Consider the following 18,072-nt stretch of genomic DNA (forward strand, 5'->3'; position numbering starts at 1 on the left):
GAGGTAATTTTTCTGCCTCTTTAGGTTCAAAGACATCTTTAAGGTCAATATATTGGTTGGGTATTTGGGTAGTCAATGGTTCCATAGTAGGTATATTGATTAAGCCTACTGGTTTAATCGGAGTAATGCATTTACTGTGACAAGAATCTCCCCACTTAATGATCTCCTTCTTTTCCCAGTCAATTGACGGATTATGCTGGACTAACCAAGGAAACCCAAGTATTACAGGAAAAATAGGAGATGTTATCTGTTGCAGAATGATAACCTCCCTATGAAGAAGACCTGTAGATAATACTAGAGGAATGGTCTCCTGGGTAATAAGAGGTATCGATAATGGTCTACCATCTATGGCCTCAACGGCCAAGGGTGCCGATCTTTTTTGGAATGGAAGGGTATTTTTCTGCCCGAATGAGAGATCTACAAAATTCTCAGCAGCCCCAGAATCAATTAAAGCAAGGGTGGATATTTTCTTTCCCTCCCATTCTAAAGTAATAGGTAGAAGAAGCCTGAGATCTTTTTTATCATTGAAGGAGGACATACACATAACACCCAAGGCCTGTCCCCCTTGTGAACTTAGGTGCGAGAGTTTTCCGGCCGGTTAGGACAATTCACTCGTGTATGTCCCTTCCTGCCACAATACAAACATAAACCTTCCCTCCTACGGTATTGTCTCTCTGTCTCAGACAATCTTGTAGCCCCTAATTGCATGGGTTCTGGAGGGGTTTCGGACGAGGGATAGGTTAGAGCAAGACGTTCCGGTACTCTCCTAGGTCTCTCTCTGGTGTTCTGCCTGTACCTAAGACGTTCGTCAATATGAGCTAAATATGTTATTAGCTCCTCTAGAGTATCTGGTAAATCTCTTGTGGCCACTTCATCTAGGATTCTATCAGATACTCCATTCAGGAACACATCTACGAATGCTTGTTCGTTCCATCTGACTTCTGCAGCTAAAGTACGGAATTCCAAGGCATAATCTACTAGAGAACGGGTATTTTGTCTTAAACGCAATAAGGATTTGGCAGCGTTAGTCTTTCTGCCTGGGGTATCAAAAGTTCTCCTGAAAGCTGCAACAAAGTTAGTGTAATTAAAGACTATGGGGTTGTCATTCTCCCACAAGGGATTAGCCCAGGTTAAAGCCTTATCTACTAACAGGGTTATAATATACCCAATTTTAGCTCTATCGGTAGGGTAAGCTCTAGGATGGAGTTCAAAATATATGCTTATCTGATTTAGGAACCCCCTGCATCCGTTAGGATCACCCCCATACCTGAGAGGTGCTGTAGCCTGATTGGAAGTGCCCGTAGGTAGCACTTCCATGGGATGTTCTTGGGGTCTCAGACTAGGAGTCTGCTCCTCCGGCTGGAGATAAGCAGTGCGGTTAATTAAGGTCTGTACGGCGAGGGCGATCTGGTCCATACGATGGTCCAGCTCCTCAAACCTATTGTCCGCACCAGGCCCAAGAGGGTTAACACCTGCAGGGTCCATGGCCCTAGTGTAATGTCACGACAGTGACCCCTTCACGCAGAGTGTAACCTAACTATAGAACGTATACCGGACCTTAGAATGGCCGGGCTCACGTTAGAGTAGTCAAATGGGATAGCCAGAGGTCAAGGGATGACAGAAGACGGAATAACGATTAACAAGCCAAAGTACAGGGAACCAGAGAGTAGAATAGTCAAATAGAGTAGCCAGAAGTCAAATACCAGGAGAGAATACCAATAAACATAAAGAGCACTATGGGAACCAGCAAGAACCACACTAGGGCGTCTTACTGCTGTCAAGACAGCCCTTTTATAGTGTGGTGTGTTTTGCTTTAAAACCACGCCCCCAAAAGGTCCGGGTGCGTGGTTGCGTCATGATCCTGTCGGCTTCCAGCCGACGGCAGTGGCGCGCATGCGCCGAAGTTAGAAATTCCGCTCTGAGTGAGCGGCCGGCGTCAGAGGTGCCGTGCCGCTCAGTGAAGGAGGATGCTGTACTGCGTGGGTCCGAGGTTGACAGGTAAGGTATCGTGACACCTTTGATATTTAATTAATTATTTCCCCCTACATCTTCCCTGCATCTTCGTTTACATCATATGATGCATGAATGGTTGAGCATCGGATCGCTATGGTAACATGAAGCTGGAACGCAAATACTTCTGTTTACAAACCGGAAGTCCTATACCAACTAAATGGAACGCAAGCGTGGAACGCATGCGTAGAACGTAAGAAAAGGTCACGAACCCAGAAATATCTATGCGACCAAACGGAGCACGAAAGACCAACTGAAAATGATCTTCAATCAAGAAGGAACATATATAAGAACTAAAAGTATTTATATGTATTCTGATTTTGTAACTGCTGTATTGTCCCTGAGGAAGTCCCTAGACGGGATGAAATGCGTAGGACGTTTTTATACTTTTATGTGAGTAAATAAATAAATTTTTATACTGCACATGTGAATGGCTTACTTATTGGACCTTTTACTATTTCATTACACCACTTGGAGAAAGAAACCCCTCCAATTCCTGGGCTGAATTGCTTCTACACCTATTTTGAAGGCAATTATACATCTTACCTTTGTGAGTGGCCATTTGTCATATATTTTAACACTGCAAACCAACAGTCTTGCACTATGCTATGTTATTTCTTCCCTATATAGGATTCAGCCAATTTATATATATGAAATGAATGTAGCCGTACATACAGGGTTATACATACTAGACTCACCAGTGTGCTCTATCGTACTATGGTAGTCCACTTCTGTCATCTGGCCATTACCATCTGCTAAAAGAAAATATCATTTATAATTTCTTTCCATAGAAGATTTTATGTGTAGTTTGCATTTGAAAGGATTTCATTTTCCAGCATTTATAGATGTGTATTTTCTATTGACTGATGTGGTTTATCAATATGGTATATCTCTAAAGTTAAGTCTGCCTGTTTCTTGACCTAGTCTGAGGTTTTTATAAACATAAATGTATACACTTCTAATACAGTGGCTTAATAAATATTCCCTAAATTATGAGATTATGGGGGAATGAATATATAATGCAACAAGCTTACGTGTTTTCTTGACCGTGTAATAAGTGATAATTCCAAATATCACCACCACCACCACCACCATGCATGCAGAGCTTATAACGGCAGCTCTGTACTTAATTGTCAGATCTGAAAAAAAAAAAGGACAGAAAAATTATACCCTGAGGTTATCGAATATTATGCTGCACTATGGCAGCTGCACAGGGTTACATCAATTGAGGTATTTGCTAAAACATAGGTGTTAACAATTTGGTTTTTGTTTCAGAATGCAGAAGGGGACAGGGTGCAAGGACCACACACAGATCTTTAGCTCTTTCCCTGATGTTAGAGGCTACCAATCAGCCAGGCCAACTACTAAGAATGGTTCTGTCCACTATATGAGTGGACCCGTTCCTTTCATGAGTGGGCCCACCTCTCTTGGCCGCCTGCTATCTTGCCTATAGACCTCTGTCGTAAATGGTGGGCAAGCAATATTGGCAGGTATGCAAAGTGAGTTTGGGAATCTGTGATGGGAAAATGTACTAATGATTCTCTATCTCATCAAATTGTTAAATATCACATGGTATTAATGTCACTGTGTATTGATCACATGAACTAAAAATTGATCAATGAACAGGTTATACAAAGAAAATGTTCAATGAAACCTAATCTATCAATACAAGTAGATAGCTCTCCATGTCAGCTTAATCCTGCATTCCAAATGACGACAGTGAACAACAAATGATCTTGAATTAAAGCTTTAATATTCAAAAGTTATCCGAATACATTTGCTTTAATAGTGGATGGATATAGAGAACATTTGTATATGATAATAGGCATGCACAAGGGGTGTATTGAATGTCTCTTGGACACATTGTCCTCCCTGTCCTTTCTTTAGGTCTCTCATACACATTTGTGGGAGTTTGGGTTAACTTTATTTATTTATAAAATATGTTACCAGGAAAGATACATTGAGAGTTCTCTCGTTTTCAAGTATGTCCTGGGTCCACAAAACATTGCATTGACACAATAGGGTACAATAGAATACAAAACCAATATTAATACACAATATATACAAAATGTAACATCGAACAGGTAGGAAATATATCATCAACCATAACACATGCATTCTGTTTTGAGATATGTAGAGAGGGATCTCTTAAAGGACTTTAGGCTTGGGGAAGATTTGAAACTGTGTGAGAGGTCGTTCCACAATTGCGGCGCTCTGTAGGAAAAGGAGGATCGAGTCGCATGCTTTTTGTATTAAGGTAGACTAAATACTGGTTCTGGATCGAAGGTTAGGAGGTCGGAACAGCCGGGGAGAGCATTCTGCTTAGGTAGGGAGGGAGTTTCCCAGAAAAGCTCTTAATCCCAAGGCTGGAAAGATGAAGGGTGCGTCTGGATTCCAGTGACAGCCAGTTTAGTACATTTAGCGTTTCATTTGCTATGTTTTAATAAAATAAATCATATACAGTATAACTCTGTATAAAACTGGTCAACATTAAAAATGTGCATTGTTAACCTTAATTTTTTTTTAAACTGTATTTTTTTAGTAAAATGTAGATAGTAAGTTTTTTCAGAGTGGTCGCCCTAACTTAGATTGCTGCACATTATACAATGGGTGTAATGTAAAAAAAACATGTTTGGGTATTTTTGATAATGGAATGTATTGAGCAAATTCTTTTATTTGCAGTCACAATCCATGTCCGTACACTCACCTTTCCCCTCCACCAACAGTTTCCTAACAAGAGGACCAAGGAGAGTGTCATGCTTCACCTCACAGGAGAGCTCCATACCCCAGTTCTGCTCTGTGGGAGTGAATTGGTAGGCAGACTCCACGGCCGAAATATTAATCCTTCGAGTTTTTGTAGATTTCACCTTGGTACCGTCCAAATACCAATTTATATCAATGGAAGGGGGGTGAAATCCATAAACCTTGCAAATCAGCTTCTGTTCCTTACCGAGATTAAATGTACTGGATACAATGTGAATGGATGGGACAGCTAGAATACAGAAAAACACATGACTTTGTGACTTTATTACTTATTTTTTTTTGGAGTAATTTTTTTTTTTTTTTTTTTAAATGAACATTTAATTTTGATTTCCAGATTTTCAAATTTAATGATAACCTGTTGGCTATTGTGCCTTTTTATATTATACATATTTGGAGACAAAAACTTTGCCAAAATGAATTTATTAAGGAAAGAGAATACTCTATAGAACATATAAATATATATAAACAAAATTATTTCGAAGACAATGAAGAACATACCTTCTACTATGCTAAACCTGAAAATGTGGACACAGAAAAACGCCTTATCACATTCATAGCCTTAAAACATTCGTAACAACATTGATTTTGAAAAAAAAACAAATAGCGGTTACCTCCATATTCCAACTGGAAGTCTTTTTGGAGAGGTTCAGAGAGAGACTCGTGTTGGATACGGCATGAAATGGTCCGGTTTCTGTCCTCCTCAGTAGGTATTATGGTTACTGTGCAGTTCAGGCTGAATGTGCCATCTGGGTTAATTAGATGTGAGGATTTGGTATCATTTTTGAGAATCTTCCCATCTTTGAACCATTTGATATCAATGTTTGCGGGGTAGAATCCAGTGATGGAACTTCTCAGAAGACTCTCTTTATTCATAACAGCAATTCTCCCTGTGACAGCGATCTCCGGAGGAGCTGGTACGGAATACAATAAAATGTTTATTTGATTTGAACGTTCATGAAATAATCAATCAATCAGAGAGTATTGAATGACTGCTTTTCTTACAGTTTCAGTCTTTCCTTCCTTAAAGATATTACGATTGCGTGTTATCGCATCGAGTTTTAGGTGTACCATCTCTAGACATTTATCCGATTACAAAACCTGGAGATTAGCAAATTGAGTCATAATCATTGTATCTATTTTTTTCCTTTACAAAGAGATAGGCCCAGGGATCTAATATCAGTCATTTTATTCATTCATATAAAAAAATTTTGAACAAGTCTAACAGTCATAATTGTTGCAGTGTTAAATAAATCAGCTATTTACTATCCTTTAGCATTGTACTATAGATCAATTATTTGCTATCCCTAGTGTAATAATATAAATCAATTACTTAATGTACCCTATACGGTGATAGAACACCTACAGGGCTGTGAAGCAGTGCAGTATGCTCTAGCAATGCACACAGAGTTAAAAAATAACCATATGTTAGCTGACCTAACATATATTTCTCGCCTTATTGGCGAGATTCAAAGTTTATAGAGAAGTTTGTATGTATATATGTGTAATGGCTCTCATTCAATTATTCAATTTTGCAGTACAGATTCATCAATGACCGCTTTTAGAACATGCCATTTACCTCTATTTTTCAATGTACTGGATATATTGGAAGCACTTTGCCATTTATATTATTATTGTAAACATTTTTTTTATTAATTTCTATTTTTATTTTATTTTTTATTTCTCTTTTTTTATATTTATTTTTTATTTTATTTCATTTATATATATATTATTTTTTCCCCCTTTTTCACTAGCTTATTTATGTGATAGACCAATCTAATGACCGAGCAGTTTTGAGTGTATTTATTTTGATCAACATATCTTTCAATGAATGCTCTTATACATATATTTAAGTGTATTCTAGATGTTATTGGTATGGATGTGTATATGTATTTTCCAACCTCGTTCTATTTTGTGGTTGTGCCACTTAGATTTCCATTATGGGATATATGTACATCCACTTTGCTAATACTGGTTCGTCAGCAGTGGTTTGTTGAAATATTTGAAAATTAGATAATGCAGCTGTTGCCTATATTTGGTGGGTATATGGGCTATAAATGTACTTCAGCAAGACCTATCTAGACATTTTCCTCTGATGAAGTGACAGGCTTTACGGCAGTTGCTGCACGATCATCACGATATCGGGTCCCAGTGGAACGCAGGTCCAGGACTTACCTCTCCTGCAGCTCCTGTCAGCTCCCTTCTCCTCCGCGCCGGTCCATGCAGCTCTTCTGTCAGCTCACACTGTAAGTCTCACGGCCGCACTATGACCACGCGGCTCTCGCAAGACTTACACTGGGAGCTGACAGAGGTGCTGACCGAACCGGCGCGGAGGAAGAGGGAGCTGACAGGAGCTGCAGGAGAGGTAAGCGCTCGCTGCCAGCCCCCAGTCTGTATTATGGCAATGTAAATTGCCATAATACAGACTATTGACTCGAGTATAAGCCGAGTTGGGGGTTTTCAGCACAAAAAATGTGCTGAAAAACTCGGCTTATACTCAAGTATATACGGTATTTGTTATTACCTGCAATTCAGTTTAGCCATTTATTCTTAAATATATAGTTTTACCGGTTCACTGTTCAGGCAATCGTTGCCCCTTTTTTCCCAATTAGGGGCAGATCTTTTCCTGAACATTTTTGATTGAGACACTGATGTACTCTATGTATCCTTATGCACTTTTTGTAGTTTGTACTAGACCTCATTGGGTTGTTTTAGGCTTTGGTATTTTATTAGGCCATTACCCATGACCATTGGGGATAGCATCTCTTTCAATCTTTGAGCTATATTTTAGTTTTTACTACTGCAGCTTTCTCACAAGTTATCTTTTAGAACGATTAGGATTCAGTATGCTATATTTCTACTATATTTTTTTCAAGCCATTATGGGGGCTCATCTATACTAGTTGAGATTAGTTGTGAGTTTGTGTATCTTTCCACGGGGTGTAAGTCTTTGTCGATATCCTACTTTCCACTCTATGAGGCCAGTTTTGTCTGTCCACACCCATCTCATATATTATACGGTGCTGCTGGGGCCAATTCATACAACAAACAAGATCCAGTGCACCCGTTTATTCAATAAACAGCAATTTCTAGTTTCACCTCACCTATTTTAAATGGAGTAAGTAGATGTAACCAATAGAGAGACAAAACAGGACGAGCAGTATAAAAATCTTTATATATTATATAACATACATTTATTAAATATTTATTCATTATATATAATATATAAATATAGTTGTTTTTTAATGTTGCTCAATTTTTCCTTTTTTTGGTCACTTCTCACTTGATCTGTGAATAACATGAACATGCAGTGGCTGTCCCCTAGCCTATTTTTTTTTGTTTTGTTTTTTTGATGAAACAAACAAAAAGTCTCGTTCATTTCTCGTTTCGTTTGTTTCATGATTCCGTCCTATAGTGATTAAGAATTAGAACATTTCGGATGACTCGCCAAAATTCAGATGAATCACAATACGTTTGAAATTAAATGCACAAGTCTAAAAAGAAAAAAAAAACAACAACAACAATTGAGTAAGAAGAAAATGTAACCCTAACATAACATAACAGAACAGTTAATGTATTTTATATACTCTGACAGTACAATATCGAAGATCTTGTTAATTTCTTACCATGAACAAACAGGGTGACTTCTTTCTCTTTTCTTTCTGAATTGTAATGTATTAAACACTTATAGACTCCGCCGTCAGATATTTTAACCCTGGCAATAGACAGTGATGCATCACCATTTAACGCTCTGGCTGTATTTAGGAAAAACCTTGGATCACATGTCCACACAGTATCGTTATACCGCAAGAGTTCTCTTCCCTCAATGTTCCAGATTATGGTAAGGAATTTGGGATCCGCAGGGAATTTATCCACGGTGAAAGTGCAGGGAATACGCGTATCAGATCCGACTTTAGCTTGCTGAGACGGAGGAACTTCCAGCTCCAGAGATTCACCTGTAGAACATTACAAACACTGAACTGATCTAGATATATACATGTTTATTGCACGGTTACATTGATATCATTTGCATATATTTATTATATGAATTATATGGAGCCAAAATATTCCGCTGCACTTTACCGATTAAATATGGTGATATCTAACAAATGCCAAGCAAATAAATAAATGAATGAATAAATTGAAAGAAGAGTTGAACAGGACCCTGCTGAAACAAGTTTACAATATGAAGTAGATATAATATCTAAAAACACAAGATGATGAAACAAGCCATGCTGTGCATGATGGCGCCAAATGTATCATCCTCTGGAAAATGAAAGATTTTAAGTAAGAATTACCAGAGAGCAGGTCAGGAGTCCGGATACAAGTCAAGGGCTCATGAGCTGCACCACTGTAACCACCTAATAGGGAGCTGCAATGAGGGGGTAACCCTCCAAAATATGTAGGTAATAGGAGGGGAAACCAACATCAGGAGAGCTCCACTGTATAAGAAATGAGGAAGGGAGGCCCTACCTTCAATCAATCTAAGGATGCCAAACCACTATGTTAAGATGAAGTGGGTTTGGTTCTTAGGGTGTCCCTTTAAAAAGTTCCAAAAGGTCATTGGACACAATCACATGAAATCTCAGAAAACCAGCAGTCATGAAGGGGTTAAAGAGCCTATGACAAAATGGAATGTGCCACTTACTTAGTGATTGCAAGACTGTATAGAGCAGCAAATGCTGCAAATAAATAAAGTAGTGGAACAGTTTACACAGAGACAAAGACCCATTGTGAGGTCGAAACGTTGCTTGGTTCCAATAAGTTTGCTGAGCTTTGGAGTGCCTGGACCTTTTTCTCCTTTTTGGATACAATTTTGGAGTGCCGTTCCTTAAAGGACCACTCTAGGCACCCAGACCACTTCTCACTGTGCTTCTCACTGCTTCTCACTGTGAAAATCACAGTGAGAAGATGCCAGCATCCATAGGAAAGCATTGTAAATGCTTTCCTATGCGACCGGCTGAATGCGAGCGCGACTCCTGCCGCGCATGCGCATTCAGCCGATGACGTCGCGAGGAAGGAGGAGAGGAGGAGGAAAGCTCCCCGCCCGGCGCTGGAGAAAGGTACAATTTTAACCCCTTCCTCTCTCCAGAGCCCGGCGGGAGGGGGTCCCTGAGGGTGGGGGCACCCTCAGGGCACTATAGTGCCAGGAAAACGAGTATGTTTTCCTGGCACTATACTGGTCCTTTAATTACTGCTGGTCTATATATACTGATAATGGACATATCTCCAATAACTATCAGAGTTATTTGCAAAAATCTAGCTGCATACAGTGCCAATCGGACCTCAAAGCCGGACATTGTTCATGAAATTCAACAATGTCCGGATTTTGTACGACAGACCCTAAACAAGCCTAGATTTGTTCCAGATTTGAGTCGAACCAAAAGCTGGAAATCTGGGCCATTGAAACTTTAAAAATCTTGGCCTGGATTTAAGAAAAATCCAAACTGTTTGCCTGCTGGCACATTGAGTGAAAAGTATGTGTCGACTAGCCAGCACTACATTAAAAAACTTATTTCATTAATAAAAATCAAATAGGGGCTCAAAAAGACGCCAACATTACTATAATTTAGGTATTTTACCTCCATTTGTCTACACCAGCCTGTGAAATGCCTCATCTGCCACATGGGTGGGTGCTACATTTTAAGGGAGGGTACCTATTGTCCGCTCTCCTGACCCCCAGCCTTGCTGGCTTGTGGGAGCCCTAATACGTATAATAAGGGGGGTGTAATGCCCCCTCCCCTGGTCCACACTCACGCCAGGTGGTGGGACCCCTAATTTGGAGGTGAGAGATATGTCATACTAATATATCCCTGGCAGGACCCCTATTATCCACTTACAGAAAAATACCTCAGACAGGTCCATATACTCTCACCCAATAGTAATAACCTATTCTAGTTATATTTCCCTCCCCCGTAAAATAACACTTCCTGGTCTTTTCATTTCAATTCATTTAATTTAATAAGAGAGACTTTCAGCTTTAAATAAAATAACGTGCAGCAATTTTCTCATTTCTACTTCATTAATTTAATATATATACACTTTAATATTTATACACAATGTATTTCTCACTTGATAATGCACGATATTTATTTTTCACATTTAGTAATAGATTTGAAGTATAAAACAGATAGCGCACTCTGAAGATAACTGCTCAGAATCGGTTTTATAGTAAAGTAATATATCCACACGATATAACCAGTAAAGAAAGTTTTTTGATCAGTGAGACAATTTGAAGGGCCTTTGAAGAGATGGTTACGCTGAGCGAGCACAACCTGAACCCAGGACCAGCACCATGATTTGGCGACCTGAATCCAGGACTAAACCACGTTAGAGAAAGCCCTCAAACCAGATTCCTTTACCTCCATCAGCCATACCCTGTGGATTACAGTGTGCATCATAACAAGAGCTGGATTCACTCTACATGCTTAGAAGACACTCTTACACTTAGACAACCACATGGGTGAGACCTAACCAAAATATTTTTTTCTGCAGAGTACTCAGACTTTTTTTTACTTATATCTAAGAGAAAGGAAATCCCTAGTGGATCAACCCGAATACCCGAATAAGGACTCACACACTGATGTTTTTTTAACTGGGTCAGATTATATTCTCTCTCCAGTTTAGCACAGGGTTAGAATGATGTGCTGTATCCCCTTTATGTAAATATAAAAAAATATATTTATTTTTTTCACCCTACAAAAATTGTCTCACTGTATAAAAAACTGTCTTTACTGGTATTATCATATATATATATTACTTTAAAATATAATCTATTCTGAGCAGTTATCTTTAGAGTGAGGTACCTATTGTTATTATTTAGGTTTAGCATTTAGAGGTTTGTTAGGAGGAGGGGAACCTCGATACCAGCACCTAACCACATTTATTTTTTAGTAATAGATTTGGTCAGGAAGAGACACCGTATTCTGGAAGAAATTACTAAGATGTAGTAATGCCAGTGAGAAACATTGTGGGTGGAACGTTTAGAGTGTGTCAAAGCTCTTATCCTGTAACCCTTTAGGAACCAAATGTTACCCTTTGCTGCCATCTCAATCTAGGCCCTAAAAATTAAAGATGTGTGGGGAATGATGTTTTGTTTTGGTTCAGAAAAAAAGGAATGTTTTTTTCAGTTGCAGAATACGTTAGCACAATCTTGGCTCTTTACACACAATATTTACAATAACCCCAATAATTAAACATGCACGTGGGAAATACAAAAATATAAATATAACCAGCGGTTTTGTCTGGTATGGGAATGGTTAAATGAAAACTGACAAAACGTTCTGAGCTAAAGTCCTAATACAAATGTATACTTTCCTTGAGCGGATTTGGATTCTGTGTCTGGTATAAAAGTTACCCGATAAAGGTTTCGTTTTAAAACCCCAATTCGCTTCTCGCCATATTGTCAACTTCCAAAAATGTATTAAAAACCCAGACATATTGTGCGTTTTAACAATCGTGACTGATAAATATATCTATGTACAGTTTGTTTTTGCACTAATTGTTTATAACGTATTATCAGAAAAACTGTGAAAATAGAGATACAAAGCCCTCGTTCACAAACGCACAGAATCTCGGAAAGCCATCGGTCATGAAGGGGTTAAACGTAGCCATTTTCACGCTAGATAATAGCACCCTTTTTAAAAGTTTCCATAATCGTAAACAACACCAACATAAAAACCTTTAGCCGTCAGCAATGTAACAGATAAATGCAGTAGTGAAATAGTTTACATACAGACAGTGGGCGAATCTCCAATAACTATATAACACATGGAGCATCTAAAGCCCACTGAAAGCAGTTACACAGATCACAACATATAACAAACATATACACCGAGCAAGATACAATAAACCTACTGAATAGAAGGATGATACAGAGTAACCGATTCCAGATTCCTCCCAGCTCCATTTTCTGATAGAAGCCCCTTATAGCTATCACTTTCACTTTCATTTTTCACTTGCTGCCCCACCTAGATCATCCTTAAAGACCCATAACTACAAGCCAGCATCCTGTACGTTCCATTCCGCTGGGATCCATGCTACAATATTAACCCTTTAATTACAGGAGTGAAAATATACATCCAGACCGCTTGAAACATATATTATTTGTGCCATTTAAATCGAGAGAGTCGTCTGAAAGTTAGTTGTAGATATTTGTAATTTTTTTTTTTCAATGTTTCTTTTTCTCAACCAAACAAATCTACTGATATTTGCCTAATAGGGAATTATAAACTCAGACACATTACTGGGAGTATTATTGCTGTGGAGCTCTGTTATACACTCAGTCACATTACTGGGAGTATTATTGCTGGGGAGCTCTGTTATACACTCAGACACATTACTGGGAGTATTATTGCTGGGGAGCTCTGTTATACACTCAGACACATTACTCGGAGTATTATTGCTGTGGAGCTCTGTTATACACTCAGATACATTACTGGGAGTATTATTGCTGTGGAGCTCTGTTATACACTCAGACACATTACTCGGAGTATTATTGCTGTGGAGCTCTGTTATACACTCAGTCACATTACTGGGAGTATTATTGCTGGGGAGCTCTGTTATACACTCAGACACATTACTCGGAGTATTATTGCTGTGGAGCTCTGTTATACACTCAGATACATTACTGGGAGTATTATTGCTGTGGAGCTCTGTTATACACTCAGACACATTACTCGGAGTATTATTGCTGTGGAGCTCTGTTATACACTCAGTCACATTACTGGGAGTATTATTGCTGTGGAGCTCTGTTATACACTCAGTCACATTACTGGGAGTATTATTGCTGTGGAGCTCTGTTACACACTCAGTCACATTACTGGGAGTATTATTGCTGTGGAGCTCTGTTACACACTCAGTCACATTACTGGGAGTATTATTGCTGTGGAGCTCTGTTATACACTCAGACACATTACTGGGAGTATTATTGCTGTGGAGCTCTGTTACACACTCAGTCACATTACTGGGAGTATTATTGCTGTGGAGCTCTGTTATACACTCAGACACATTACTGGGAGTATTATTGCTGTGGAGCTCTGTTACACACTCAGTCACATTACTGGGAGTATTATTGCTGTGGAGCTCTGTTATACACTCAGACACATTACTGGGAGTATTATTGCTGTGGAGCTCTGTTACACACTCAGACACATTACTGGGAGTATTATTGCTGTGGAGCTCTGTTATACACTCAGACATATTACTGGCAGTATTATTGCTGTGGAGCTCTGTTATACTCTCAGACACATTACTGGGAGTATTATTGCTGTGGAGCTCTGTTATACACTCAGTCACATTACTGGGAGTATTATTGCTGTGGAGCTCTGTTATACACTCAGACACATTACTGGGAGTATTATTGCTGTGGAGCTCTGTTACACACTCAGTCACATTACTGGGAGTATTATTGCTGTGGAGCTCTGTTATACACTCAGACACATTACTGGGAGTATTATTGCTGTGGAGCTCTGTTACACACTCAGACACATTACTGGGAGTATTATTGCTGTGGAGCTCTGTTATACACTCAGACATATTACTGGCAGTATTATTGCTGTGGAGCTCTGTTATACTCTCAGACACATTACTGGGAGTATTATTGCTGTGGAGCTCTGTTATACACTCAGTCACATTACTGGGAGTATTATTGCTGTGGAGCTCTGTTATACACTCAGTCACATTACTGGGAGTATTATTGCTGTGGAGCTCTGTTACACACTCAGTCACATTACTGGGAGTATTATTGCTGTGGAGCTCTGTTATACACTCAGACACATTACTGGGAGTATTATTGCTGTGGAGCTCTGTTACACACTCAGTCACATTACTGGGAGTATTATTGCTGTGGAGCTCTGTTATACACTCAGACACATTACTGGGAGTATTATTGCTGTGGAGCTCTGTTACACACTCAGTCACATTACTGGGAGTATTATTGCTGTGGAGCTCTGTTATACACTCAGACACATTACTGGGAGTATTATTGCTGTGGAGCTCTGTTACACACTCAGACACATTACTGGGAGTATTATTGCTGTGGAGCTCTGTTATACACTCAGACATATTACTGGCAGTATTATTGCTGTGGAGCTCTGTTATACTCTCAGACACATTACTGGGAGTATTATTGCTGTGGAGCTCTGTTATACACTCAGACACATTACTGGGAGTATTATTGCTGTGGAGCTCTGTTATAAACTCAGACACATTACTGGGAATATTATTGCAGTGGGGCTCTGTTATACACTCAGCCACATTACTGGGAGTATTATTGCTGTGGAGCTCTGTTACACACTCAGACATATTACTAGCAGTATTATTGCTGTGGAGCTCTGTTATACTCTCAGACACATTACTGGGAGTATTATTGCTGTGGAGCTCTGTTATAAACTCAGACACATTACTGGGAGTATTATTGCTGTGGAACTCTGTTATACACTCATACACATTACTGGGAGTATTATTGCTGTGGAGCTCTGTTATACACTCAGTCACATTACTGGGAGTATTATTGCTGTGGAACTCTGTTATACACTCAGACACATTACTGGGAGTATTATTGCTGTGGAGCTCTGTTACACACTCAGTCACATTACTGGGAGTATTATTGCTGTGGAGCTCTGTTACACACTCAGTCACATTACTGGGAGTATTATTGCTGTGGAGCTCTGTTATACACTCAGACACATTACTGGGAGTATTATTGCTGTGGAGCTCTGTTACACACTCAGTCACATTACTGGGAGTATTATTGCTGTGGAGCTCTGTTATACACAGACACATTACTGGGAGTATTATTGCTGTGGAGCTCTGTTACACACTCAGTCACATTACTGGGAGTATTATTGCTGTGGAGCTCTGTTATACACTCAGACACATTACTGGGAGTATTATTGCTGTGGAGCTCTGTTACACACTCAGACACATTACTGGGAGTATTATTGCTGTGGAGCTCTGTTATACACTCAGACATATTACTGGCAGTATTATTGCTGTGGAGCTCTGTTATACTCTCAGACACATTACTGTGAGTATTATTGCTGTGGAGCTCTGTTATACACTCAGACACATTACTGGGAGTATTATTGCTGTGGAGCTCTGTTATAAACTCAGACACATTACTGGGAATATTATTGCTGTGGAGCTCTGTTATACACTCAGACACATTACTGGGAATATTATTGCAGTGGAGCTCTGTTATACACTCAGACACATTACTGGGAGTATTATTGCTGTGGGGCTCTGTTATACACTCAGCAACATTACTGGGAGTATTATTGCTGTGGAGCTCTGTTACACACTCAGACATATTACTGGCAGTATTATTGCTGTGGAGCTCTGTTATACTCTCAGACACATTACTGGGAGTATTATTGCTGTGGAGCTCTGTTATAAACTCAGACACATTACTGGGAGTATTATTGCTGTGGAACTCTGTTATACACTCAGACACATTACTGGGAGTATTATTGCTGTGGAGCTCTGTTATACACTCAGTCACATTACTGGGAGTATTATTGCTGGGGAGCTCTGTTATACACTCAGACACATTACTGGGAGTATTATTGCTGGGGAGCTCTGTTATACACTCAGACACATTACTCGGAGTATTATTGCTGTGGAGCTCTGTTATACACTCAGATACATTACTGGGAGTATTATTGCTGTGGAGCTCTGTTATACACTCAGACACATTACTCGGAGTATTATTGCTGTGGAGCTCTGTTATACACTCAGTCACATTACTGGGAGTATTATTGCTGGGGAGCTCTGTTATACACTCAGACACATTACTGGGAGTATTATTGCTGTGGAGCTCTGTTACACACTCAGTCACATTACTGGGAGTATTATTGCTGTGGAGCTCTGTTATACACTCAGACACATTACTGGGAGTATTATTGCTGTGGAGCTCTGTTACACACTCAGTCACATTACTGGGAGTATTATTGCTGTGGAGCTCTGTTATACACTCAGACACATTACTGGGAGTATTATTGCTGTGGAGCTCTTTTACACACTCACATTACTGGGAGTATTATTGCTGTGGAGCTCTGTTATACACTCAGACATATTACTGGCAGTATTATTGCTGTGGAGCTCTGTTATACTCTCAGACACATTACTGGGAGTATTATTGCTGTGGAGCTCTGTTATACACTCAGACACATTACTGGGAGTATTATTGCTGTGGAGCTCTGTTATAAACTCAGACACATTACTGGGAATATTATTGCAGTGGAGCTCTGTTATACACTCAGACACATTACTGGGAGTATTATTGCTGTGGGGCTCTGTTATACACTCAGCCACATTACTGGGAGTATTATTGCTGTGGAGCTCTGTTACACACTCAGACATATTACTGGCAGTATTATTGCTGTGGAGCTCTGTTATACTCTCAGACACATTACTGGGAGTATTATTGCTGTGGAGCTCTGTTATACACTCAGACACATTACTGGGAGTATTATTGCTGTGGAACTCTGTTATACACTCATACACATTACTGGGAGTATTATTGCTGTGGAGCTCTGTTATACACTCAGTCACATTACTGGGAGTATTATTGCTGTGGAACTCTGTTATACACTCAGACACATTACTGGGAGTATTATTGCTGTGGAGCTCTGTTACACACTCAGTCACATTACTGGGAGTATTATTGCTGTGGAGCTCTGTTACACACTCAGTCACATTACTGGGAGTATTATTGCTGTGGAGCTCTGTTATACACTCAGACACATTACTGGGAGTATTATTGCTGTGGAGCTCTGTTACACACTCAGTCACATTACTGGGAGTATTATTGCTGTGGAGCTCTGTTATACACTCAGACACATTACTGGGAGTATTATTGCTGTGGAGCTCTGTTACACACTCAGTCACATTACTGGGAGTATTATTGCTGTGGAGCTCTGTTATACACTCAGACACATTACTGGGAGTATTATTGCTGTGGAGCTCTGTTACACACTCAGACACATTACTGGGAGTATTATTGCTGTGGAGCTCTGTTATACACTCAGACATATTACTGGCAGTATTATTGCTGTGGAGCTCTGTTATACTCTCAGACACATTACTGGGAGTATTATTGCTGTGGAGCTCTGTTATACACTCAGACACATTACTGGGAGTATTATTGCTGTGGAGCTCTGTTATAAACTCAGACACATTACTGGGAATATTATTGCTGTGGAGCTCTGTTATACACTCAGACACATTACTGGGAATATTATTGCAGTGGAGCTCTGTTATACACTCAGACACATTACTGGGAGTATTATTGCTGTGGGGC

General features: G+C 39.6%; 1 protein-coding gene across 1 annotated transcript in view; it reads right to left on the reverse strand.

Moving 5' to 3' along the window:
* The window catches only part of LOC134571364 (up-regulator of cell proliferation-like), a 38,744-nt gene extending 26,024 nt beyond the window's left edge, over positions 1-12,720 (reverse strand). The window contains 6 exon segments of the mRNA XM_063429565.1: positions 2,709-2,765; positions 3,045-3,149; positions 4,718-5,002; positions 5,385-5,684; positions 8,396-8,725; positions 12,627-12,720. Coding sequence (XP_063285635.1) covers positions 2,709-2,765; positions 3,045-3,149; positions 4,718-5,002; positions 5,385-5,684; positions 8,396-8,725; positions 12,627-12,720 — 1,171 coding nt within the window.
* Positions 12,721-18,072: the final 5,352 nt, after the last annotated feature.

Source organism: Pelobates fuscus, chromosome 8 (genome assembly GCF_036172605.1).
Source record: "Pelobates fuscus isolate aPelFus1 chromosome 8, aPelFus1.pri, whole genome shotgun sequence".
NCBI classification, from domain to species: Eukaryota; Metazoa; Chordata; class Amphibia; order Anura; family Pelobatidae; genus Pelobates; species Pelobates fuscus.